Here is a 27,594-nt window from a genome sequence, read left to right on the forward strand (position 1 = left end):
GAAAATTATCTGCCTATTTGAGTAGTTTTAGAGAGGGGGCTGGATGTAGACCATGGATCTTAGGTGCCCCTTCTTGCAGACAGTTACTGTGAGACGTCACATCTTTGAGAGCAGGTAAACACGCTAAAACTTTCCAGATTAAATCGGATTCAGTGAGGTTAGGGTTAGGGTTGGGATACCAAATATCAAAAGTTAAAAACCTGATTACATAATCTACGTTTCACGTAGATTATGTAGCTCTGTTAGCTGCGCAAGCTACATAGGCTGCTGTGCTACATGGCTAACATAGCTAAAGCTCAAGGAGCTCATTGACATCTATACAAACCAAGATATGAACCTTACTTTAGCCAAGTAAGCTACATAGCTGCGTTATATATGCAAACCAATGCAGATAAGTGATCTTAAGCTATGTAAAGCTCACACTGCTGAAACTAATTTAGCTACATTGGCTTATGTAGTAAGGCTAACTATGTAGCTAGTGTAGCTTTGTTAGCTTTAACCAAATGTAACAAGGCTATCTGACATTTTTGTTATATTCATGAAATGTTTCTTGGTCCATAATGTTTGCCATGGGGCTATTTCACAAAAGTAACTGCCAGACTTTTTTGTGTTCCATTTATCTCAGATGTTGGAACTGGGAATGACGTTACATCTGAGATGAATGCATTTCCTTTGCTAAAAGCTGGTAACTGGGAGTTGCTTCGACTTACGAGTTCAGGGCGCAAACTTGGAAATTCTGACTTCTGAGATTAAATGGAACACACCATTTGTTTATGAACAGAGTTGAATTTAACAGAAAATATAATACAGAAAATATGTTGTACTGGCAAATTATGGCACTCCCGATCTGACAGACAGGCGTGGCATAGTAACGATCTGTGGGAGAGGCCATCTGAGAGCTACTGTGTGCAGCCAGGCTGTCTTGTGGGTGGGAGGGGGAACTGTGCAGTTTCTTGACAAACAAGTTAAACTCCACGAGTTCGCCATTGGCAGGATTCCTGCAAAAAGTAAAGTTCCACTTTTACATCAAAGCCTTTCCTTTTCTTACTTAAATCAGTGATTTTCAACTGGTCGAGCCTCAGAATCCACATCTACCTCTTTAAAAAGAAATTTTGAGCCAAATTTAAAGAAAAATTCTCAACCAATAAAATTTATTTTATCAAAATGTTGCAGTTTGGATCTTAGCTGGAACAAAACATGAATTAAGAAAGGACAAAGCAATCATGCTTGAACTCCTACGACCAAACCTTTGATTTGTTATGGATTTTTTGATATCTCTATTTTATTTGGGATAAGGTTGATCTAAAAAATATAAAAACTAAACTTTGAATTTTGCCAAGTAGTTTTCAAACATTCTGATGTCCTCATATGTGGATAGTGGGTTTATTTTACTGCATAACTCAGTTAAGACAAAATTGTGTAACTTTGGGGTGTTGACCTATCAGTCTAGAAGCAAAGATTCAGATAACTAACTTTTAAAGGTACAATGTGTGGAGTTTTTGCCCAGAAATGCCCCCATTTACCAAAAAAACCCACTTGTTTGTCATATTTATGTATTTTTAGTTGAGTGCTGACAGTATTTTAAATATTTCCAAGGCCAGTATTTCTAAGGCAGATAAATTCTTCATTTTTATACTTGTATTGAGACCAAGCTGGTCCATCATGACAGGCACATTTTTTTGTTGCTATGGAAATGCTAGATGCTACATTAGGCAGTTGGAACTGCTACCAGAAGCTGCTGTTTTTTCTGTATCTCCTTGTTTTGTTCTGCTTATGATTATCAGCTTTGCATTATGTCCCCAACCCCTGACAAATGTTACGGTGAGGCCCCACTAGACATTTCCAAGCCGTATAAACACTAGTGTACTAGCTTGTCATTTTAAATCGAGGACTCTATTAGGGTCTATTCTCTGTCAATCCTTATGGTGTAGTTTTAAAAGTAGATTGCCATTTTTGAGGAAGAAAAGCTGCTAAAAGTTCTCACTGTAAGCAACTCCCAAAGTATTCTTAGATCAGTTGCAGAATGCAGCAACTTTTCTCCCTCATGATGTGAAATTCATCCATTAAACAGTGGTTGAGTTTCGGAAATATACCATATAGAGAGCAGTTTTTGTTGATAAAAGTTAAAGAAGTTATATGTTCTGGGTCTTAATGAAGGATTCTGTCAGCACATGGCAGAGCCAGCCAAGCTGCTTCCCTGTTTTCAGTTTTTATGTTTAACAAATCTGTTAGTTTATATTTCAAAATATGTGCCTTTGCTATTAATTTGATGTGACAGATTGTTGATGAGAAACCAGTTTCTTGCTCATTCAATCTGTTATTTTGATATTTATATAGTCCAATAACCTAAAAGCCTAGAAAACGTCCGCTCATTCAGAGTCTCTCTCTCTCGTACATTCATCCTCTTGTGGCTTTAGTGGTACTTCCTCCAACGATCACGCTCTGGAAAAAAAACAGAAATACTGTGGTTTGTCTCTAAATCTTTGCAGAACATGGTACAAAGCAGCACTCATGGTAATCCACACACTTACTTATATGAGGGTAACTCCAGATGTAGCTGAGCACACAGTATCCTGCTAACAACATGCCCACTCCACCCACACCACCTTTCTTCACATCAATATATCTCTTATAATACCACTGCCAGCCTGAGAGAGACACAGACAAAGGGCATTATACAGGAGATTACAGAGGAACCGTTAGCTTAGCATATCACAGTGAAAGAAACCAGGGCAGAACAGGTGTGTGTAAGAACACAGGTAGGGGAAAAAGCAGACAATCATCATTAACATGTCATATGTGTTATTTTTTTTTCAAAAAGAAACATTATAAAATCAGGCATGTTGTTTCAGAGGGTGCTCTGAATATGTGTGTCGTGTACGAGATTCACCTCTTTGACACATTTCCATCACTTCTCTTGGATGGGTGGGAGTTTTGTAGGTTAGCCACTCAGGTAACTCCCTGAGTCTCACCTGTCCGAGACTTTTATCAGTCAGAGTACCTACAATGGAAGACAAACAATCAATGCGGTGACCCACATAAAGATTCACATAAAAAAAAAAAAAGGAAAAGATAATCAGTTTCTGTATAATCACTGAAACAGCAGTCACCAGTAAAAATATTATTGCAGAAGCTCAGTCTATAGCAGCCTGGGTTTGCCACCAGCTCAGAACCTAGCCCAACCAAATCAAGAGCTGGGTCTGGTAGGTGTAGAGGTGCCACTTTGTTTCCTGAGGACTGCAGATGTGCTATTGAACAAGGTACAGAACCCCCAACCACTGGAGCACTCTTTCATCTGCATCACTCTGACATATTTCCATCACTGAGCATGTGCATGTAATTCAGCCTGCATTCAGCAAGAGAGTAAAAAAAAAATCTGATTTCCTCTCGAGGGATTAGCAAAAGGTGTCTTCTTATTCTTCTTTCTTACTACTTACAATGGTAGTTTGCTTAATGACCCTGTAAAGTAATCCAAAATTTGTGTCTTAACATTCTAGATACAGTATGTTGGAATATGGTTACTGTAAACATGTGAGAACACTGAGATTTACATGTGACTGAATTTTCAAATTGAGACCGTTAGAAAATTATTCACTCCTTTCCTGGCTGGGTTTAATGTGGGCAGGCCAAATATGTGGGCTGGTGATGTCACCTGCCCAGTGTGGAATTACCCTGCCCCTTTTCACACTACAATATAAAATCACAGAGCAGTTCATCTCAGTACAGTCTGTTGTCAGCTGATGTCACTGCCTTCGTCAAAATAGAACAGTCAGCTAAATGCTGTTTCTTTTCATTGTGAGGTAAATTTTCCAAATCTGTCAGCCACAGGGGTCTATGGATCATTTAAAGCATCATAACAGAGATTTGAGCCAGAAAACTGACTTTGTCTCTTCTCTGGCACAGAGCCAGGCAGGTGCACTCTGATCATAAGGTCCCTGAGTGGGCGTGGCTTTATCTCATTCAGCACACATGCCCACACCATCCTGGAGTAGATTTCACTGCCTCATTTCTCATGATTTCAAAGCTTAATTTCGTAGATGTTTTATCTGACTGAAATTTTACCTGGGGGTTCATAACACAGTGACCTATCATACAGCTAAACTAAATGCAGATTTATTTTTACTTTACAGGATCTTTAATGTTTGCTTTAGCCAATGTTAGCAGTAGGTTGAAGCTCCTTGTCCTCTGGAGAAACCCTGATTTCTCATAAAAAGGTTAGTGTGCTTTTGCTTTTTTAATTAATTCATCTTTGAATGTTACAGGATTCTTCATACATCACAAATATGATACATTGCTTTAAAAGGCACGTATTTTAATTTGCATATTATGTTGTATTTATCTTCAATTTTTCAAATCATGAGATATTAGGCTGTTTTCTATTTTGTTTTGTTTTTTCATTTTGCTAATTTTTGTTTACTTCTTTTTTGTCACAGGCTGTACCAACTATCACCAGATGAACTGACTGATTCAATGCATATTAACATGTTTTTTAAGTATAAGCTGCACTAATGCAAATAAAAGAAAAAAATAAATGAGGGACATCTATAATTATGAATGTTTTTTTTTTTTCCAATCAATGAACTGAACTCATACTGATCCACAAACCGAACCATGAGCTCTGTGAACCGTTGCACCCCTACATAATTTAATTCCCACCTCAAATTATAGCCTAAATATTTACCAGAATATAGGACATTAAGTGTTGAATGCTCTAAATTTCTTGATGCATGACTCCCAGACACCCTTTCTTATTCTAATTTTATTTAAAAAAAAAAAAAACTTTTCTAAGGTCTTTATTGTGGGCAAAAGACCCCACCAGGCTCACTTTTACCATCACATACTAACCTTTTGCTCCATTTTGAGCTGTGATTTGCCTCCTAGCCTCCAGCTGTGACCCATCCTCAGCTCTGAATGCTTCAAGAGTCTGCAGTGAAGGACGAGAAATGTGAGGACTCGACAACTGGATGAGTGACGGAGATATGGTGAGGAGTCCTGTCTTGCTTGGCTCCACCTTCAACCCCTCATTAACACTGACGGTGTGCGAAGGGGGCATTGTTTGGTTCACTTGCGAGGACAGGTAACCAGGAAGGACGGGAGCTTTCGGAGAGTTTAGTCCAGGCTGAGGTGCGCCTTCATGTTTCAGAAGGATTAAAGCTGCTTGTTTAGGCTTTGAGCTTTTCCTCATAACTGATTTCAGCTCTGTATTTTGTGAAATGACACTTAAAGACTTCTCTGCGAGAGTTGCAGCTGACACCAGACTGCTTTCTTGATTTCTTTTTGAGACTTCAGGGCTGATTTTGCTGCCTAGATCTTCAGTTTGAATCTGGCTCAGGATGCTCTGACGGTTGCTCTTAGCTCTGCCTAATGTGGTTTTAACATCCTGGAGTGTAATCCTGGTCTGCTGACCACTTCCTGATTTTGAGAACATCTTATTCACAGATAAATCTGCAACTTCCTCCTCATCTTCTAGCCCGAAGTTGTCCTTTATACATGGTTTTGCAGTACTTTGATTCAAATAAGAGGTTTCTTTGGATGTAGAAGGTGATTGTGAGGCCTTCTTTGTCTTTGTTGCCTTCATTTTATATGAAACTTTTGGCTTGGAGTCTGCAGAAAAATACTCAAGATTTGAGTTTTCTTTTATTCTGTCTTTGTCAGTCTGTTTGTCTGTTTTGGTCCTGGAGCTTGGAGGATCCGTCACAGCTGGAGTTACACCCAAAAGATCAGAGGGAGTTGTCCCTTCCAGTGATGCTGTAGGAACTTGGTTGGACTTTGCAGCTTCGATCAAAGCCCGGAGACTCTTCTTTTTAGGCTCTGAGTTTTTAGAGGATGGGGATAGTGATGGAGAGATGGGCAAGGTAGACGTAGCCATCTTGATTTGCTCTGACAGCTTTTGTTTCTTCTTGGATGATGATAAAGGTAATGCAGAGCTCAGGGACGATGACTGTGATACAGATGATGAATTCACAGGTGCTGATGATACCTCTGACATCTTTTTGCTCTTCTTTGATTGTGGACTTGCTACTTGCAATGTCTGAGTCGACTTTTTCTCCACTGCTGTTGATTCAGACGAGGCTGCGGCCAGCTGTGAGGATGATTGTGTCTGATTTGCTGTGACTTCATGTTTGGTTGGAAGTTTTTTGGAGCTCGATGCTGCCTTACAATGCGGCAGGTGACTTTTAAGCCTTTTGAAAGCCTTCCCGCAGAATGGACAGACCTCTGTGGGGGGATAAATAAAACAGAAGGAAACTGTAAAACGTGCTTCACAATACAATTACAAACCAATACAAATATGCACAATTTAAATCAATCTAACATATATACTGCAACATTATTTTAACCAGCAGAGGGCAGTATCTGTGTTTGACTTGTCTTGTTGCTTTCAGTAAAGTCTGTTTTGTACCTCTGTAGCTATGCCTTAGAGGCCAATGACGTCCGACTATGATGAACTCAGGATTAAGGAGAAGGAACTCTGTATATTAAGACATATTTGATTTACTTAATAAACACATATGGCCATTATATGACTTGTACAAAGAGCATACTTGACTTCTACATTTTGGGGAAAAAAGAAAAATAAATTCAGACATAGGCTGCCACTGTTGTGTAATGCACTCCGGGTAGTGATGTCATATGATTGCATCGTTCTTCCTCCTACATCTTTCTGTTTATACTCACCTCAGTTGCATTTACCATAGGAAAAGAGGTGGGAGGAGGAACAATGCTATCATTTGACATCACTACCCAGAGTGCATTGCACAATAATTCCAACATGCATGTGGTCTTATTTTAAAATTTCCAAAGATGTAGAAATCTAGTGTTTCTTTGTGCTACAAACATGTAAAAGACACTCATGTCAATCTAAACAGATGTTATGGTGTAATATTCAGGGTTCCCTTGAAAAACAGAGGGGTAGCAACACATATAAAACGGATAAATGTTACTGTATAACCTTAAAATTAAAAAAAAAAGATTTTGCAGATACATTTAACATTCTTCTTGACAAAATTTGAGACAATACATTTTTTACAAAATGTACTTTGTCCGTATGAAAATAAAACAAAAAGTTGAAAATGATGATAAAATCCTACTGTGTAACCATTATCATGATACATATAATATTCTGAGTTAAGTGTAATGTGGGCGACATATGACTGCATTTAGAATTTATTGATGTTACTAATCAATCAATCAGTTTTCAGTCTGTTTTTTTGGGAGGTCAGATATTTTAGGAAACTGTGTAACATGCTTCTCAATGCCCATAAATAACAAATAACTAAGAAATATTTGCCAAACAGCACAAAAGCAATGCATGTGATAGCATTTAATCATACATTATTTCTATTTTGTGCCTAAAAACAGGTTAAACATCAAGGTACTGACCAAAAATGGTTGCAGAGTAATCTCTGTTTACAGAATGCTGACCCAGGCACAAAATTTATACCTCCCAGAAAAATACGTAATTTTGCAAGAAATTCAGTAAGCAAGTAAATAAAAGTACACACCACTCAAAATATGACTGAAATCAGAATTTCTATATGCATGGAAGCCGTTCTCTTGCTGTGTCTGTTGATTTTCTGCTCTGGCCCACCTATTTTACTCAGTGAAGCAGGGATTGATGAAGGCTTGGGATTATACCTCAAAATATTGATTTCTGAACGCTCCCTGACTTAATTTTTTTCTTTAAACTTGTTTACTGATGCACAAAGATACTGCACATTTTTACTATTTTATCCTGCTATTATTTTCCGCCAATAAAAACCCTAAATAAAGACATTTTATTTTGAAGTTAGGAGTTGGCATGTTGCCTACACTACAACCAAAATGTGCATTTTATGTGAACCCCGACATGTAAAAAGCAGAACCACCGAGCAACACTGTTTACTGAGTGTTACATAATGTTCTTTGCTTTAAATAGGCTGACCTTGTCATTGAATTGACACAACTTTAACAACTAATATATGTCTGTCCTGTTGCATTTTATTATTTTAGCCAAGTAGTTTGCCTGATATAGAAGTACAGACACTCATAATATGGTTGTATCAAGTCAAACACTTCTACACTTACCAGTGCTCATTTTGCACGCGAAGACAGCCAATCAGAGTGAATCATGCTCCGAAAGTTAAAACATAAACGTTTAAGGAGTGACATTAATGATTTCATAGCACAAATTGATAAAACTTCATCATACGTTGAGTTTAACACGTTTTCACCATGACAGGCGTAAGAAAACAACTGTAACTGTAAAAGGAAAGACCCTTTAGGTGGCGAGGGTGAAGCCTGAACGTAAAAGGCTATAAAGGTTCGCTAGCGAGTTTTAACACGCGGAATTATTCTCAGTGAAGTTGTCGCTGTTTTTTTTGTTTTTTTACTTAATTCTTTAGAAATAGAAAATAACGGGGCTGAGTGAAACACACAAACAGTTAATTACGCAGTCTATGCCTTTTGTGCTAACATAAACCGTTTAAGAGGTGTAGCGCTTCGACTGACGTAATCGAGATGATTCACTCTCGGAAACTTCCGTTTTCGCAAAAAATCCAAACCAAGACGAAAGAACCGCAAAATTTACTTTCGAGTACTTTTGGTTTAAAAAATCCCACCCTTGCCTTTGATATTAATAAAGGGGATAATTTACCTGTATGTACACGGATTTACTAAATCAAGTATTAAATATTTTGAATAATAAACGATTTTGAAATGACTTGAAATAGAAATTTATTTGAAAAGTCAATGTCAACAATGTATTTTCATCTTTTCTCAGAATATGATCCTGTCACTGATAGTAATGACAGCTGATTCTTATAGGAACAATGCTTAGGAGTTCCCCAAATATGAGTCAGGTGGGTACACACATCTCCGTACCGCAACACTACACAAAGGTTTTTATATTTCTTTAGAAAAGAAACAATAGTTGTACCTTGAATGAAAAATAAGGATATACCATTTTTTTTTTTTTTTAGCCAGTTTTGACTTTTATTTATAAGTAATCTGTGGTTTTTTTTGGTAGTGAAATGTAACCATGCTTAGTGTTGTTTTATAGAGTTTATGAGGGAATGAGGATACAATAAGAATAAAGTCTGTTTTCATTAGAAAAGTGTATTTTATTGATAGGGTTAGAGTGGCATGACACTTGGCACAGGAATGAATTTCAACAAGGTGATGGAAAAAATTACACAAAACACATCTACATCAAAAAGTCATCTTCATTGGAAAAGCACTGATTTGAAAACACATTCAAAATTTGGGGGAAAAATGATGTTTCTACAACCATTTACATATATGGAGTTAAACCTGAATATTATTTACATGACAACAGATTACAGTATGTACAAAGCCAGGGCTGGAAGCAAAGTGAAGCTCACAGGAACTTTATTTTAGAGAAAAAAACATACAGACCGTCAATGTGAACAGTTCCAAGAAAGCATGGGCTGATCTGGCAGAGAGACGCAGATTTTAACAGTGCCTGGAAGCCCCGACAGGATACGCAAAAGTATTCAACTCCAGTGGCTTTTTGGTCTACTTTTTCTAAGAAATTCTTTTTTTTTTTAAGGGAACTCCTCCTAACAGCACATGCATTTTCAGAGACACCTGCAGCCATAACTCAGTGCTGACAAGCATATTCTCACAGGATAGGTTACAAGTCACCATAAACAATGAGGGTTACAGTATATTTAGACAATCTAGAGAAAATCTCTGTACATATATTAACAAACATTCATTATTCAGGCAAACAGGGGAGGTGCGTCCCTTTACAAGGCATCTAATCAGAGATGAAAACAAACTGTGCTTTTTCTTTATGTGATGCTGGTTCAACTCATCTCAAATGCACTACTTTTTTGTTGGGCACTGTATTTGGTTCTTTTTTATTTTTGTTATTACCTATAGAAGGTTCCAAGCCAGCTGAGTGGACACTAAAATGTGACACTGACGACCACAAAACAGTCAGAGTATTGCCACTAGGAGTATAAGGGGTTGTCTGACATGGGGACTTCTGTTTGCTTTGTACAGCTGTTGAAATTCCCAAACTCTCCTGTACGGAGTCTAGATTCTTGCAATCATCTCTGGAACAAAACTCGTCTCCTTTCTGTGAGAAAGACCCACAGATTAAGAACCAGAAGCACTATCATCCTAATGTCTTTGACAATATGGCAGTTTTGCTTAGCTATGATGGTACAAAGTATGCACTCAAGTACCTGGTACCAAAACCGAGAGCGGTTGAGCTGAGTTAAGCCAATATCACATATGGAAATGCACCATAAAGAGAAAAGAAGGGGATTCTGGGTCCATGTTGAGGGTCAAAGCCAGGAGGATACAGTACCAAACACCGCCCAGCTAACTGTACTCAGGCCTGACTGAGTCTGACCGCTCTGCCACCCAGAGAAAGATCAGATTATTCAGTTATTTCACCAACAATGAAATCAGCATCAACGCCATTTTGGATTCAACCCTGAGAAAACAATGGACTGCATGTTCACGTGTGAGCACACCTGCCTAAATGTGCCAACAAAGGTTAAGTATTTCCTCTAAACAAAAATAATATACAGGACAAATTGCATAATTTACGGTTAAAGGCAGCCAAGATTGACACAGGCACAAACGTAGGATAGAAACAGTGATTAGGTCTCCTTAAGACATTATATGGAAAGGCATTGTGGGTTCAGTCTGACGCTTATTTCTAGCATTTTTAACCACAGACAAGGTGCCAGTGCTGGAGCTGATCTCCGCACCAAATCTTTTATGAGCAGGATCAGCATCATAACCTGCTCATAGTCCCAGATATACAGTTTCTGTGCAACACTTTCTCCCTGCTGATCTTGAACCAGGAAAAATGATGACTTTAACAGCAAAAAGGAGAAACTGTGTGCAGTAGGAAAGAAAAACACACTAGTGCAGTCTCTGGATAATCAATAAGATGAAGAGCCCTTCTACAAAGTACAGGGGCTTTTAAAAGAGGCTCACAAAGCAGCACTGCAGCGTGCAGAAATAATGGAGTGATTTTGGACTAAATCAATTCAGTGCTTGGACAGAGACTGGCATCTTTTGGCCATTTTGACCATATGACTGTTGTTTGAGAACATAAACAAAATCCTCACTGCAGCATTCCTTTATTTGTTGTAGATCTGGTTTAGAAACCATATGCCCCGTCTGAAAATGTTCTGCTGGTTTCCACAGCCAGGTACTGATGTTGATGTCAGCACCGGCACCTTGTGAAGTCGAAATGCCTCGGTGGGTCTCAGCGCTCAGGCTGGAGGAGAGTCTTAAGCCGAGACAGCAGAGATCAGATGTTATTTAACTTCCAAACTGCTTCTCGTCTTGTTTTTTAACAGCAGACAGCCTGTCCTACTGACTCGTCCCCCTACCAAACCCTGGACTAACAAGAAGGCCAACTCTTCAAAGAGGAGAGTAAAAACAAATATAAAAACGGCTGGAGAAGAATGCTGACGTCTATCGGATTCTTCTGAGGCTGGTCTCTCCCAAGTCCTTGTCAGGAGCAAGGGGGTGGTTTGTCCCCGTTTAGGTCCTCTACGTTCACAGGTGGACAGGGGTCATTGGAGCATGAGCTGTTTGAGGTTGTCGTGCAGGATGGTGTCCTTGACGTCCCGGAACACCAGTCGGATGTTCTCCGTGTTGATGGCTGTGGTGAAGTGGTGGTACAGGGGCTTCTGGGTGGCGTCTCGTCTCTTAGCCCGGAAGCACTCCACCATGAACGCCTGGATGTCGGGCAGGCTGTGCTCTGGCCCGGAGTATTCGGGAAAGTAGTCCTTGATTGCAACGTTCTTCACCTTCTCCTCCAGCAGGTCCGTCTTGTTGAGGAAGAGGATGATGGAGACGTTGACGAAGACACGGTTGTTGACAATGGTCTCAAAGATGTCTAGTGATTCACGCAGCCGGTTGGTCTGCCTGTCCTCCATCAGCACCTGATGAAGACAACAGAGGGATTAATCATACATTTACTCTAAGATCTACAAGGTTCACCAGAAAATCCAGTATATAGGAAGCACTTTTAATACCTTTAACCCCATCCAAAAAGTGTTCTACATCTTACACACTCAAACACAATTAAAGAAGCCATGTTATGGACATGTGCCGACATGACTACAAGTGCAGCCACCACCATCATCCAGTGCCAGCAGCCTGACATGGATAAAAACTTGCCCCTATTCATTGTGCGCTGCAAACATCAGCTTTGCAGGGATCCACAGAAACACAGGCCAGGCTAGTGTTTTCTTAACCACTTTTCTCCCTAATGTGCATTTTGTTAAAGAGTAATTAACCCTCAGACCATTTTTCTGATTAAAAAAAACAGTTCATATGGCAAATAAGTAGTATTGTTGATCAGATAAGATCAACATTTTGAAATTTGCCATCTGCATGCCCAAAATGCATTATTTTTGTGTGCAAACATGGGATTAATCAATCAGAGACGTTGCTTTGACACTATGATTGTGATTTAGTGATGTTCTCTCAAGCAAGCAGATAAACAAAGTTTTCCTTAAAACTAGGTCAATAATATACAAGCTTGTGTCCATTACATGACTAAATGTGATCATTCGCCTATTCTAAATGTCTTTTTTTTTTTTTAAAACAAACCAAAAACAACTTTTAAATAGTGGCAGAACACGGAGGATTTGAAGTTAAAGGTGGGGTCAACCAAATAGAGACAGCTAGGATTGTGATTAAAGTAGGGCTGTTGCCTGAGATGCCAAATAAACAATGTTTTCAGCCCACAACTCCCAAAATAAAGGTGCCTGAGTCCAAGGACTCCTACCATGCCTGAAGGTGGTTGAAGTATAGTTGAACACAGTCATGCACATTCAAGAACAGTTGTATGCAGACTAACATTTTAAGGACTTTTTAAAAACATTTCTTTGATTTCAGCATTCATCTCACCAAATGACTATAATTTTAATTTACATTTCACACTCTGGTAGTTCGTGTAACTCTACCTTGAATGGTTATGACATTGTGACTAAAAATAAAATCTAAAAAGCAGTAAGGACTGAGTAATTTGTTGGCTGATGGGGAAAGTAAGAAAAGGGTGTCAAAGCACGTCTTATCCCCTCCCACCTAGGGCTGTCCATGACGTTCTAAAGGCATTTTTTTTTTAATTCCAAGGCAGATGCACCTCAGATGAAACTCTTGGGTTTAGTTACTCTTTCAGTAAGTAAAACCAGTGGACTGCTGGCTTGTCAAAAAAAAACACTCTTTAATTAAAGTTGACAAAAAACCTGATTAAGTGGTCAGTCCACTAAATATTCAGGGAAATGTGATCATGCTCCCTTTCAAAGTTTTCTGCTTGCAAAGACATTCTTATTCTAATCTTACTAGCCATTTGGTACAGCATACAGCATCTTTTTAAGGATTTAGTACTCCCCGTGATCTCAGCAGTGTATTGCTAATGAAGCTAGCAGACCACCGTCTTTTGCTTAACTCTGCAAGCTTTGCAGCTAAACTATGTCGTGTCACCAGCTAAACCAGCAAGAGGCCAGACCGTCACAAAAAAGTACAATTTACATGCTGGTCCGTCCTGTTTTTTTCCTTCCCCAGCAAGGATTCTGTCTCATAATAAAGGAGACGCATGTCCTTATCAACTTTCACTAGCTCGGCGTTGCTGCATGTTTTGACAAACTGGGATCTCAGTTAGAGGCCCCTGTGAATTTAGTGTCAAACAGTTACCAGATCAGAAATAAGGAAGAAAAGAAGCAAGATATACAAAAAGTGAGAATAAGATGGGAAGTAGGTGCTTTCACTGAGCATTTCTGTGACAGCACTTTAACGAAGCTCTGCTGTAATTATGACTCAAGATGTTCATAGTAATTCTGAGATGGCATGACATCAGTCGTCCCTGTTTGTTAATTTATGTTGTGTTAAGGCATTGAGGGAAAGCGAGAGAACAACACAGCAGGAGCTCTACGTAGACACAAAATTAAGCACACACACACAGCACTGCACTCCCTCACTGATTCTGCTGATCCTGTTCTCAACCATGCAACACCTCTGCTACTTCCTCTGAAGCCAGCACAGAGGGGGGATTCCTCTGTCTCCCCATTACGCCTCTGTGGCATTCATAGTGGGGGTGAAACGTCATAAAAGTCTAAATATAATGTGAATCATACTAAAGCCTGCTCCAGATTAACACAGTGTCATTTAATGGACTGTAGTAAATGAAAGCTCAGGCTATTAATTGGAATTTTACATACATTTCTCAAAAAATCTCCAAAGAAAAGTCCATAGAGTAAAAAGACACAATTCATATCTATTTCAAAGTATAACAAAAATGTGCTTTACTTTGTGACGCTCTATTTCTCAGACCAAAACCATGACCTCAAAAATAAAATATAAACCTGGGGATTAACCATCTCTCTATCATAGCATAGATAACAAATACAATACTGATTCAGACTGAGGGCTCTGTGTTTTTATGTTAGAAGGTCTGAGATATCGCTAATTGCAGCACACATCTTCAACTGTATGAAGTGACAGATTTATTTTTAGTGCATGCTTTAAGATAAACCACAACAACTCCACAAACTACATTACATACAAAGACACAGCAATGAGGGCTGGAGATGGCGCAGTGATAATTTTGACAGCTATTTTTAGTTTTAGTCTTAACCTTTAGATTACATGCCTTTTAGTGCAAGTCACACAGTTGGTTTTAATCAATGGAAAAATATTTTAGGCCTTAAAAAAGTTGATAAAAATAGGCAATAAAAAGTCCTTTTATTTTAGCATTTACTGTTAGTCCAAAAATAAATTCTCGTGTCTGAATCTGGTACCACACCATGGTAGTGTGCTCTGTGCACCCTGGCAAATTAGGGAAACCTGATTTCTACAGCTTAGAGGCAGAAGAGATACAGATATGTTGTGTTTTGACAAATCAACAAATTTCAGTCCTTAAACAGACTTTTAAGTGTAAGGAATGATGATAGTTAAAGTAACAGACCTCAGCTGACATAGGTCTGTTGATACAGCAAAAAAATCCACTAACTTATTTGTTACTGTCAATATTTACAGCTGACAGAGGAAAATTTTATGGCCAAAATATTTGTGGTAAATATTGAAATTTTAATACCTGCCAATACCGATGTCTTACTGATAATATCGTCCAATCCATGGTTTTTAGCCACAGTTTTAGTCAGTGAAACATTATACCACATTATAGTGTGTTTAAGGGCAGGTGGGAAAAAAACATCAGGTTTTGGTAAATAAGAATTCATCATGATGTCTTCAAATGTATCTGCAAGGTATGTTAATTTAGTTTTCGGAGAGAAATAAGAATAAGTTAAGTTGTTTAGAGGGGAAATGTATTTGTTTGTTTTTTTAAGTACTTTAAAATACCATCATGAATGGCACACATACTGTAGGCTCTCATGTTGTTTGTGTACTCTTGCTCGTCGGTTTCTCACCTGGTCGTATTCAGAGGAGGAGACGAGGAAGAGGATGGAGGTGACCGAGTCAAAACACTCGAACCAGCGCCTTCGCTCCGACCGCTGCCCTCCCACGTCGACCATCTTAAAGGGAACATTCTTGATCTCGAAGTCATACTCATGGATGCCCTTTGTAGGTTTACGGGCAAGCAGGATGTCCTGCTGACTAGGGAGATAATCCTGCCAGAGAGAGACACACAAAGAATCAATATTGATATTTATGGAAGAAGCATGGAGAATACAGTTAGAACATGGGGAAAATTTATATAAGCATTATGGTTGCTTTCTTTGTTTGTTTGTCAAATTTAGGGCAATGTTTCTTTCATGTCGGCTTTGGGGTTGAGGAAATAATAATGCACCAAGTTACCAAACTTTGTGCAAGTGACAGATGAGCTTTGGGGGAAATCATCTTCAACATTTACATTACAATGAAAAGTTATTTAAAATATTTCCATATTCAGAGTTTTATTAATCATGAACAAAATGATTCAGATAGTTCCCTTTTATGGTTAGAAAAATACTTGCTTGTTTTGCTTTATCCTCAGCATAATACTGGACTCACACACATAAATATCCTCTCATCTATACCCTGTAATATTTATAATAAAGTCTTTTTAAATTACCCGACATAATTGTCACTTACTGTGGAGTAATGCAGCCCATCATCTATCTATAAGCATTTCATATTTGATTTTAAAAAAGTAGGTTTTATGTTGTGTGTAATTCGTATTTACATAAAATAATGTGGTTTTTTATCCAAGATAACGATAATAATGCCTGATACTGACAGAATGAACCAATGAATATGAGAATTCAGAAATGAAACCAGTGGGTCTTTCACTGGTTAAAATTTCAAATCCCAATTAATCTTAGTATTTCTGTAATCAATCATGATTAATCTCCCTTTTTTGTGTTATTTTTAAATTCCCTTATTTTGCATTTAAAATGGTTAAAAAAAGAAAAGGAACTCAAAAGTGAAATAAGACATAAAGGAGCAGTGGACTTATTTTACTTAACTGTGACTGCAGTGACTTAAACCTGGCATGCACTGAGCAAATTTCATCCGATGCCAGTTTTGAATTTTGAGACTTTTAGTCAGATCGTGCGTTGTTTGTTGTGCTGTGTACAGAGGGATACAATGGCTAGCCATGACCCGACTACAGCCCAACCCGCTGCTCCGGACTGGCCGGAGGGATTTCTGGCATGTTTGATATTTTGGTTGTACGACTGCAGCCACTCTAACACTGAGAGCAGAACCATGAGCAGAATTCTCGTCCTTGTGGTATTTATTGCTTTGTAAACTGTAAGACAGTTTTTTAAATCATCAGGACAACAGCAGGAATGACTCTCTAATCAAGCATGTTTTTGTGAGATGTTGTGTCTCTGAAATGACCACCGTAAAGTTGTTACTACAAACAGCAGGCCAGTTCATCTCATGGACAAATGTCAGACTAAATGTGCAGGGGCCAAAAATGGCCCGGCACATCATTTTACGTGGCATGTAAGAGCTCCCAAAGAACATGATATTCTTATAAGGCAATTCAACACCACTGAGTGAACTTTAACTAAATGCCCTACAATCCATTGTTGATGCATTGTGCATGCATTGTGGGACATGTGGTTTATCAATGACATACTAACCTTTGTTGCTGTCAAATAACAGTACTATCACTTTTCCTCCATAATCTCTGTGTTGTGCCATAGTTCTGCCCTTGTCAACTTTATTTAGACCATTCTTAATGTAATCAATAGTCCTTAATATTGTGTTTGTGGTGATAAAAATTACTTTTAAAACTTTCTAAAAGATCTAAGGGGATAATGATGAGTTTCATAATTTAAAAACGCCTAGGATGTATATCATCACAACAGCTAAATGTGAGTGGGTCTGCCCACATACATTGTTTTTTGCATTTCCATACATAAATACAAGCATTTTCAATAAGTTTTTCCATTATTTTTCGAAGACTTCTGCTTTTCATTAATATAAACTCCTATATTACTCAAACTGTTGACAATCAATCATATTGGCTGTTGATTTTTATAGGCTTACAGTAGCAAACATCTTTTTAAAGACACAATTAATACTTATGTGGCCAAGGTTGAAACTGACTTTGACACCCCTGATCTAGTGCGCGTGTTCAGAGGATCATACTGATAAAAATTAGTCCAGACTTTCCTTTTGTCTGTTCTTTCATCCTTTTTAAAACTGAATAAGATTTAAAAATCCATGAGTGTGTATCCAGCTCTAACAGAAATGTCTTCACCAAAACAGTTGCTTAATCTTTAGTAAACAATGACTGTACTAACTTTTCTGTTAACCTCTTTTGTCTGGACATGTTGCAGCATTAACTATAGCATGTACATATCTGTTAATAACAATCGGTGCAGGCAGAAACAACTTACCAGCTCGCCGAGCTTATCCAGATTATCCAAGAAATACTTCACTGACTCACCCTGCGACAGGACAGAGGAGGAATTTCGGTTAATTCTGCACATTTATACCATCCACTCATTTATTCATTCACAGCAACATTTACAAGCAGTACATATTCAACTGTTAAGATTCATTGCTTTTAGTTGAAAACATTTGTTGCCGCTGTTGCTGAGGCCTGCAGGACAAAATCTGTCTCTAGGTTAACAATTGTAATCTGTTTGTTTTCTCTTCCAAAAAGTGTTTGCGTGTCTGCTCTGAGTGGCTGAAGCAGGATGCGAACTATTGGTTACGGCAGGAGACACGTGCTTCTGTCTTTGATGTATACTGAAGTGTGACTGCATCTGCGTGTATTGCAGAGTTTTTTTCTACACCTCTCAGTTGCTGTTCATGTGCTTTTAGTGCAAGCCCAGACATGAGGCTGCAAGAAGTGAGAAGCATTCCTTCATCTGTGTGAGTGTCCTGTATTCTACATAAACTGAAAGTTGACTGCAAAAACCAGAGCGAGATTTCAGTACGATGATTTCTGAAACCACTGTTCTTCTTGTACCACACTGCACCTTTATGGGGATTGTTTGCATGTACTTTGCATTAACGACACAGTAAAGCCACACCCTTACAATAAAATTCAAATTTGCCAGTAGTAGTTATCGTGTAGGCTGTATTGTCAAAGTTAACACCATGCTACTCCTGTAGGCTCCTGTACTCACCTTTTGATCTTTTAACAAACTAACCTGACCTGAAAAACCTGTGTTTGTGTGCATGTTGGAAGTGTGTGTATGGCTAAGATTACAGAAGGGAGGGGTAGAATGGCGCGGCGCTTTACTACAGCCAAAGACAGAGGAACTACCTGTCTGTGACACTTATTTTAACTCTGTTTTAGTAAAGAAGCTCAGATCTGAGAGGGACAGTTATGAAATACAGAAAAATTAGAGCGATAGTGAAAAGCAGAAGAGGAGAGAAGGGAAATTCTCTAAGTATGACAATGCCTGCAGTTAATGAGCAGGATGTAAAAGCAAAACTGAAACATAACATTACATAATGGCAGCATGTCAGTCAAAGTGATTTATCATTTGGGGATCATCTGTTACTACATTGATAAAAAAGTCTGAATGTGCTCTTGATTTTTGATGCAAATACTTACAGGACACCTTCAAAACACAATGGGTAATACAATAATCAGATAGAAACGTATGAACACCTGTGCAATCCACTTCCACATTTCTAGCATATATTCTACTTTAGAACACATCAGTGATCATCAACTGGTGGCCCAAGAGCTACATCAGGCCCCCCCAAATCTACTGATTCAGGCCCCAAAGAGATTCAGAAAATGTGAGGAGTAAAAATATGGTGTCTCTTTCTCTAAACACTTCAGCTACCAAACCCCAATAACAACTGAGACTGAAATAACCATCAGGAATGGCTTCATGAACTTGTCAGCCATTATGTCAGCTAGGAGTACTAGCTGTAACCTAGCATGATAAACATGTAAGCCTATCAGCTCATTCTTGATTAAAGCTGCAGATTTCCACATCAGCTTCCAGGATCTTTCACAGTGCAGTTTTCCCTTCCTGAGACCCAAAACAAAAGACCAGTGATGCACGATATTATTGGGAATTTAGAAAACACAATATGTCCTAGTGTAATTTTCAAATCAAGGTGTGATATTTCTTTAACCTGAAATGTGTGTCAATATAGCAGATGACTGCAACAGGGATATGATATGATATACACATCATGCAAAAATCAAATGAGTTTTTTTTTTTAGAGAATAGTTTACAAAAAACTATTTCCTTTTTTTGTAAAGGTTTTCTTAATCAAGATCTCTGCTTTCAGCAAAAAAAGATATGGAGATGTGTGTGAGACCGTGCCCTGTGGTGTATGTAGTACTAATAATCCACCCCAACCTAAAGGTCATGTTGGAGTGTACTGGGAGAGATGACCTTATGGTTTACTGATCTATTAATATCAGAAAAGGGAACATAAATGATCCTTTGGCTTGTGTCTGCTAGGTGTGACTGAACACACTAACAAGAGTCAACAAGAGCATGGGAAACTTAGATTCAGTAGATCAACTCCTCCTTTTATCAAATCTTTCTTCCTGCCTGACTGTCTGTCTTTGAATACCGGTCCTTGGTTTTTACAAAAAAATATTTCATTTTACTTCTTTTTTTTGCCCCTTTGTGGTAACAGTATTATACTACAGTATTACAAAATTAAACAATACCATGCATTTACATTTAATTCCGGTGTTACAGTCCCCCCATTCTTTCCCTAAAACAAACCTATGATGGCATACTAGTCAAAGTCAAGTTTGCAAAGTCATGTCTAAGCATAAGCTCACAGAAAAATGATTTTTTAAGTCTTTGTGTTCACTTCTTCATAACTGAACAAGAAGTTTTAAGTTTCGTTCCTCTTTGCTGAGCTCTGTAAAGCTGCCACTGAAAAAAACAAATTTCCTGATGTTGGCTTTCATGATAAAAGACTTCAAAGAAAACAACAACCACAGACTTATTGCAACGGATTTGCTGGTATTACCATATTTATCATTAATTTAACTCAGCTTCAGCAGTGGTGCAAATGAGTTCACTCGTTACAAAGTCTACAGCTGCTTCTCTGACCTCACCATAGCCCGCTTCTTTGAATCATCATGGATTTAAAACAAGCAAATCATCAGTTTAAACACACCTTGAGTGATTGTTAAAGTCATTGTAATACGAGTTGCTGCAGTGCTGGGCTAAAGACAAACTGTCTTGAACTCAGCTCATATTGAACATATTGAAGCCCCAGACAGGCTGACGAAGATGCCATGCGAAGCGGACACTTGCTTCATGTTTCTATTATTACTGACATCAAACTTCAGGGGGAGAGAGAACAAACCTTTAATCTTGTTACAGTACTTCACATTAATCATTCGGATACAAATGGGGGATGTCTGGCTTGTTATTTGGCTGCTTTTCAGTGTTGGCGCAACACATGATTACAGGACTCAGACTGAACTGTTGTATGTCACATTATGCTTATAGCAGTATCATTTAAGTCTCATGTGTGCACAACAACACAGCACAACACAACACAACACAACACAACACGAGCATTTAAAGTGGTAATGGTGGTGTTGCAAAAATCCATACAATGGCAGAAATTAAACAGTTTACCATCCACTATTAGTTCTTGTTATCAAATTATCAATCTGTTATTTTTCTATTAATTAGGGCTGGGTATTGCCACTGATTGCCTTAATTGATTTAATTATGTTTCACACGTTCCTATTTCGATTTGATTCACAATTTGGTTCAATTTACGATTCATGTAGGGATATTGTAGTTGTAACGTTATTTTACTATGACATTAAAGAGATTCACAGAGAACAAACGTTGAAAATAGTACAAAGAATGTTCCAACCAGGCACATTATTAAAAATATCAAGGTCTGCATTAAAATGACCCAGACCTAGTAGAAATCACATTCTATTTTACAACCATGTGGAACATTTTACATATGCATATCAAGCTAGTGTTGATAACATACAACAAATATCTAAAATAAAATGACTTCGTGTAAGATTCGATCCTTGAATCTGAGGCTAAAGGCTTTCAGAGGCAAGTGCAGGCCAAGTTTCGAACTAAGGCTGAGGAGCCATCAGGAATTGAAGCAGGCCTATAAATAAAGGCCAATCTCTGGATTATCTGAATTGAGAGCATAATTATAACATGAGAATCAATCTGAATGGTAGATTTTTTGAAAAAGTCCTACTATTAATCCTTCGACAAGTATTTGAAAACATGTAAAATTTCAATTTAATTGAAAGTAAAAAATGTTACAATTTTTGGGACCCTAGAAACATGAAAAGTTTGCATTTTCAATAAATGACTCATTGTTCTGCTTTTTAGTCATTTCCCAATTTTAGCATGAATGATAAATCTACAAATGTTTGCAGTGTACAAGAATCTGATCTGTATGTTTGTGTAGTTGTGTGTCAGTTTCATGAAAAAGCTTAATGTAAAGATGTAATTTAGCTTAAAATGCATATTTGAAACAAAGAATTAAGGCTGCACGTTTGCTTAATCAACTATCTTAAAAATTTCAAACGATTTACTATCTTGCCTTGCTAGGTTTTCTACTTGCCTCTTTTCCCCTCTACATACACTCATTAACATTAGATCACATAAAACTGAAAAAAAAGAGCAAATGAATACTCAGCTGCTTTATAACATCTGTAGTTTTCAGCTAGATAGTAAAATGTTTTTTCAGTGCTAAGAGATTATCAGTAAAATCTTTGCTGACAGATTTATTGAGCAAAGCTCAGCAGTTTATCTTATCACTGATAGTAGAAGAAGCTACACTGATGCGCCTTCTAGTTTCTGTGATTTAATACAAACCAAGCTGGTAATAAATACATCGTAATATCTCATAATGATCTGTAAATCATATCACAGAGGACTGTGATTCCACCAAGTATCTTATTATTTCCCAAAGAGTTTCTACCGTTTTGTATGACATTGAACCTTTGATATACAAGTTAAAATGCAACCGTATTGCAGAAATCACCAACAGTATTTACTAATCAGAATTGTTAGGCATTAAAATCCCTGAAATTTCTTATTCAGGAAGAGAAGACCTGCTGTTTTCACGCCTTTTCTTGCAGTAATGAATATTTGTATTTGTATAAAAAGGAGCTGTATAGAGAAGAATTTGAGACAGTCTATGTTGAATTTAGATGTGATTTTTTTAAGTTTATGCTTTTTTCCTACAAAAAAAGCCTTTTTGTGCCATAGTTTAAAAAAAAAAAAAAAACAGAGACAGGTAATATAAATTTGAGAATACTTTGTCCTTCCTTCTTGTGCATGTGTTTTATTTTGGGAAGAAAACAGTGGTCAATATTGTTGTTAGGGTTTATTTTCCATATATCAAATGCTGTTTTTTTTTTGTTAAATAACATATCTTTTGGTTTTTATTTAAAATGTCCAACATAAAGACATCAATCTGTCAACCAAATCAGATATGTTGAGATATAGTGTTTACACCCTATACTGAAGTGTTATTATGGAAAACTGAATTAAAATAATGGTTATTTGCTGCTGTAATTGCTTACAGAATATATCCATGTGTCCTGTACTTGTGTAACTCGAGGTGTGAGTGTTTGTGCACCAACAACGCTGAGTGGGAGAGCCAGGGCTCTGTTTGTAAGCATAAAGCTGTTTAACTACAGATCAACATTCCAGCTCTGATCACCCTTTATTCCCCTTTCTGTCTGCATAACCTGCTCACACCAGCAAGTGTGTTAGAGGCTAACAAAACGCCATTGAGAACAGTTCGGCCTTATGCAACTCTCAAGAAAAACTTCTGTCTCATAACTGAGAGCGACTTGGAGAAGTGTGTCCACGACTTTCTGCTCAGTGGGGGTCATTTAACTGCTAAATTACAAATACATTTCACAACATGACCTGTCACCTCACATGGATAAAACAGACTCGAGTTAGGCCAAATATTAAAATCTCAGCAGGTTGTGAAAGTAAAACCAATTAAAGTTAGAGCATAGAAAAGTCCCAGAAAGGCCATGTTAATGCCACAGCTGTTTTTCTGGGGTAAACGTCAGTGTGTTAAAACGTGCGTGCTGACAGCCAAGACATAAGGAGCGGGAGAGGTATAAACAGGAAGCTGACTCAATCACATGTCTGACTGCTTGAAAGAGAGCCAGAGCAAGACATACAGGGAGAGGAAAGGGAGGACGAATTCATAAGTTTCACTTTCTATTTTCAGTGCAGTTTGCCCTCAGTTTTATTCTCTAACACTAAAAAAAAAGCAGCCAGAAATCCACCAAGTATTTTACTGGAGTTTGGTGATCTAGAAGAGATTAATCTTCAAGAGAAGAGAGGTTTGTTTTACTGTGAGGTAGTGCAAAAAAACTAAGTGACCTTACTCTTCAGTAAAACCATTTTTCAGCATGTGTCCGTAGTCCACCTACCAGCTGAAACTCTCTGCGACGGTCATAGGCATTCTGTATACCCGAATCTGCCCAAAGAGCTTTGATGGCCGGTAGATACCGCAAAAAGACGGACGTCTCCAGCTGCCCACTCGCCATCTTAGCCGACCTTGTGTCGAATGCCATCAGGTTATCCCCGTGCGGCTGGTTGTCCTGGTCACCCCACGGGATGTGCAGCTTCTCCCGGGCGTCCACCAACACTCGTATACCTAAAGAGAGGAAGTGAGGAAAAAATCAGAGTGAGAGAGAGGTCAGAGATGAAACCTAAAGTGGAAGAGAGACTAGAGAAGTGCATGTGAACCTACTGCTGACTAAAATAACACCAAAAAAAATGTAATTATTCTTCTGACAAAAATGTAAAACTGACAGATTTTTTTGCAATCACTTCATGTGCGCAGTAATCTGTGCCATTTTTAAACTGAAATTAAGGGAAAAAATAGATATTACATTATGTGTATAAAGCTGCTGCATTAGTATAGCTGCTGCAATGTATGTCTTTGATTCAAGACGTTAATAAAAGGTTCTGAAACTATGCTTAATTTTTAACATGAGATTAGACACATCAATCAGTGCATTTACAGGAGGGTTGTGCAAGTAGGAGTTTGTCTTGCATGTGAGGATTACATACAAATTTTCAGAAATTGGTCAGAAAAAAAACTTGGGTGGCTAAAAAAACATACCTGGATGGCCAACCCAAATATTGTCTATACGTGGGAAATACTGGTTATGGTGAGAAATTTGGTCAGGCTACACTCGTCCAAGTACACAAGCATCTAGGACAGTAGTTCCCAAAGTGTGGTCTATGGCCCCCTGGTGGGCCCCGGAGATACCACAGGCGTGCCATGTGAAGTTATTAAAGCCATAAGCTAAATTTTTAAAAATAAGGGTCACAGTTAATCTGGCGTTGTGTTAGTTGGTGACAATTTAACATTCAACAACTATGCTGCTTGGTTCTGAATCATTAGACTCTATAAGTGCCGTCATAAAATGTAACGCTACCAAAAAAAACTCTGCGGAGTCACAAAGTACCCTTAAAAAGACCTATATCTGATAAGAAAATATTTGTGACCTTGCAGGTGCATGGTCATGGCTCAACAACTTTGTGACGCTACAAATATTTGCCTATTAAAATTAGTGTCTCTGGAAGTTAATCTTTGGCATTGAAATTCTGAAATAAAAATATGTAGGCAAATGGTTTGGGTCTTCTGTTATGGCTGTAGGAGGGTTTTGGTGGTCCCCAAGAAGATTTTCAGGGTTCAAATTGGGCCATGGCACTCTTAAGTTTGAGATCGGCTGATCTAGGAAGAACTGTTTACTGACAGAAGTATGTCCAACTCCACTTTGCATGAACCTTTCATCTGTTTACTACTGGACCTTCTTCCAGTTGACTTTGCTAACAACTTCATGGGCAGCAAACTGGATTTCCAACAGTGAAAACTTTACAGCAATGTATAAATCATAGGAACTCTTAGCTTTACTTCTGGAACAAATGCGATGAATGCTATACCTTCGGCATAAAGTAATCTGCTGGGGTGGATGACAGGTCTTAAGCTAAGCATCTGCACTGATTGACTTCTGGGTAAAAACCTGGTGTCAACAAAGTTGAGCATTACTGAACCCCCACGCAGTTTGGGTCAGATTGAGGAGTACAAACACATAAGTAAATCAATCCCAAGCCATACAACCAAGGTGGGTTAGCCTAGTGTAGAGCATTTCGACAAACTACATTTTTTTCAGTCTGAAAAACACAATAAATCAACTTTTTCTAAGTGCATGTACACATAGTGGCACTTTCTCCTCAAAAAACAGCTTTCTTTCAACTCTCAAATCACCCATCCTAAGTGTTTTTCATGTAAATGAAGAAGAGGCAGCTCTCCTGTGTGCTCATCTGATACCTAATCCACTGCAGTGGTTAGAAGCCTTAAAAATTACAATATTAACATAGTCAATCTTCTTCCAGATGACCTGGTTTGCTTTTGTAGGTTATAAAGAGGTATGAAAATTAGTTTTGACTTGTTTCATAAACCACTCTAAACTCCTCACAGGAGCTTTAAGACTTAAATTCCAATCATATACAGACATTGAATTTGGAAATATTTTCTTTTTTTTACATTTAGAATTATCAAAACATGATACATTTAATATTGATACAATATTCAAAGACTTAGGCAGTTTTAACGGAACTAATAAGCCAATACAAATGGCTGTAACATTTATAGGAACACCTGACCTTGCAATAAACGCACTAGGGTAGCTTTGATATCCTTTATATGATATTTTACGAGCTTTACTGGGTTCTATATATATATATATATATAGTTTTTCCCACATAATAGTATTTTATTGTCAGAAATCCCCGTAATTACTGTACTCCCTGAACATACAAAGAGTGGTCAAACAGGAACACCTTACAACATAATGAACTGGTGGGTTCACCCTCCATTAGCTAGCTTACATCCCTAGCTTAGTTATTGAGCAACAAATTTGCCTGTGGCTATTTCAAAGTGCTGGCTTGTATCCACTGGTTATCATTCACATTGAAAATATTTCACACATTATTTCTTTACGGTTATAAAGTCTTTAAAAAGGGAGAATTAAGTAGAAACACGGCTGATATGGGTGTGCCGACAGCAGATGTAGTCTGTTTATGTATGTCCTCTCACCCAGCCCTGTGCTGCCTAACAGATGTGGAAACTTTCCCTTCCATTTAAGCGCCTTTCTGAGGCAGAAAAACAACACACGTTATCTCCTACAGGCCTTGAAGTCAACAGCGAGGTTACCTTTGATAACATTGCTGTAAATTGTGGCTCTGAACTCCTCTCGGGCTTGCTGGTCGAAGTCCTGACCGTGGATGATCCGCATTTGTTTGAGGAAAGTCGACTTGCCGCTCTCGCCAGCGCCGAGCAGCAGGATCTTCACCAGCCGTTTCACATACGTTTTCTCCCGGGAGAGACATCTGTCGATCTCCTTTGATTTCCGAAGCTGTTCGACCTCGCCGCTATTTAGCAAGCAGACGGGTAGACAAACTTTTAACACGGACCTGGTCGGCAGGAAATCCGCCATGTTCGCACAAACTTCATCGATGCTAATTTGATGCGCGTTCGCGGGGCGCAGGCACACGACCAAGCCCCTTCCCTAAACTCAGGAAGTAGTGCTGATGACTGTTTACCATCAATCTTTAGTGACTTTACCAGAGCTGTGTCTGGCTTATTAACTCACTAAAACACTGAATGACATTTAGGACTTTTTCTACGTTTGTCTCGCCCAAAAGACACTTAACCACACACGGTTTATAGCAGTTATATGGCGGTTAAGGTAGGAATATCAGTTGTAACGGTCCTAACGTCGCTATTACATTACGACTAAACTACAACGCGCGGTTTTACAAACATGTGCGAATGAATTTAGTCACTTGGCCCTTCAAACCGGCAATATAATCAAGAATATAATAATTTAGAGTCAAATACTCATAATACAACACCATACTGGCGCTACTCTGTCACCCTCTACTGGCTTAGTTCGTTATTTGCGTAATACGGTTTGCCTGGTAGAAAAAAGCAGCGCTCTGATTGGCAGAATCCCTGTTCCTCTGGCTATGTTGCGTTCAAGTGGAGTTTGAAATATGAGCTTTTACGCGAACACTCCGCAAAAAAATCAATAAGTTTAGCTGTTAAGATCGAAAAGCTCACATTTTCACTTCAGTGTAGAGTACTGAATATTTTTACTCTCAGTATAAAATATAGTTG

The 27,594-nt window shown here is 38.3% G+C and overlaps 2 protein-coding genes across 2 annotated transcripts; both read right to left on the reverse strand.

Annotated features, from left to right (window-relative positions):
* Positions 1-2,325: 2,325 nt before the first annotated feature.
* Positions 2,326-8,245, reverse strand: si:dkey-21c1.4 (uncharacterized protein C17orf80 homolog). The gene is made up of 5 exons (XM_041815636.1): positions 8,065-8,245; positions 4,846-6,216; positions 2,891-3,001; positions 2,532-2,648; positions 2,326-2,442 (listed from the first exon to the last, which is right to left on the reverse strand). The coding sequence occupies exons 1-5, from the start codon at positions 8,072-8,074 to the stop codon at positions 2,414-2,416; spliced, it is 1,638 nt and encodes a 545-aa protein (XP_041671570.1). The 5' UTR covers positions 8,075-8,245; the 3' UTR covers positions 2,326-2,413.
* An 838-nt stretch (positions 8,246-9,083) lies between these two features.
* On the reverse strand, positions 9,084-26,953 carry LOC121528175 (guanine nucleotide-binding protein subunit alpha-13-like). The gene is made up of 5 exons (XM_041815446.1): positions 26,629-26,953; positions 23,831-24,057; positions 17,832-17,882; positions 15,408-15,608; positions 9,084-11,915 (listed from the first exon to the last, which is right to left on the reverse strand). Exons 1-5 carry the CDS (start codon positions 26,909-26,911, stop codon positions 11,544-11,546), a joined length of 1,134 nt encoding a protein of 377 aa, XP_041671380.1. The 5' UTR covers positions 26,912-26,953; the 3' UTR covers positions 9,084-11,543.
* Between the last annotated feature and the right edge of the window lie 641 nt (positions 26,954-27,594).

The sequence above is a fragment of the Cheilinus undulatus genome, linkage group 20 (assembly GCF_018320785.1).
Source record: "Cheilinus undulatus linkage group 20, ASM1832078v1, whole genome shotgun sequence".
Classification (NCBI taxonomy): domain Eukaryota; kingdom Metazoa; phylum Chordata; class Actinopteri; order Labriformes; family Labridae; genus Cheilinus; species Cheilinus undulatus.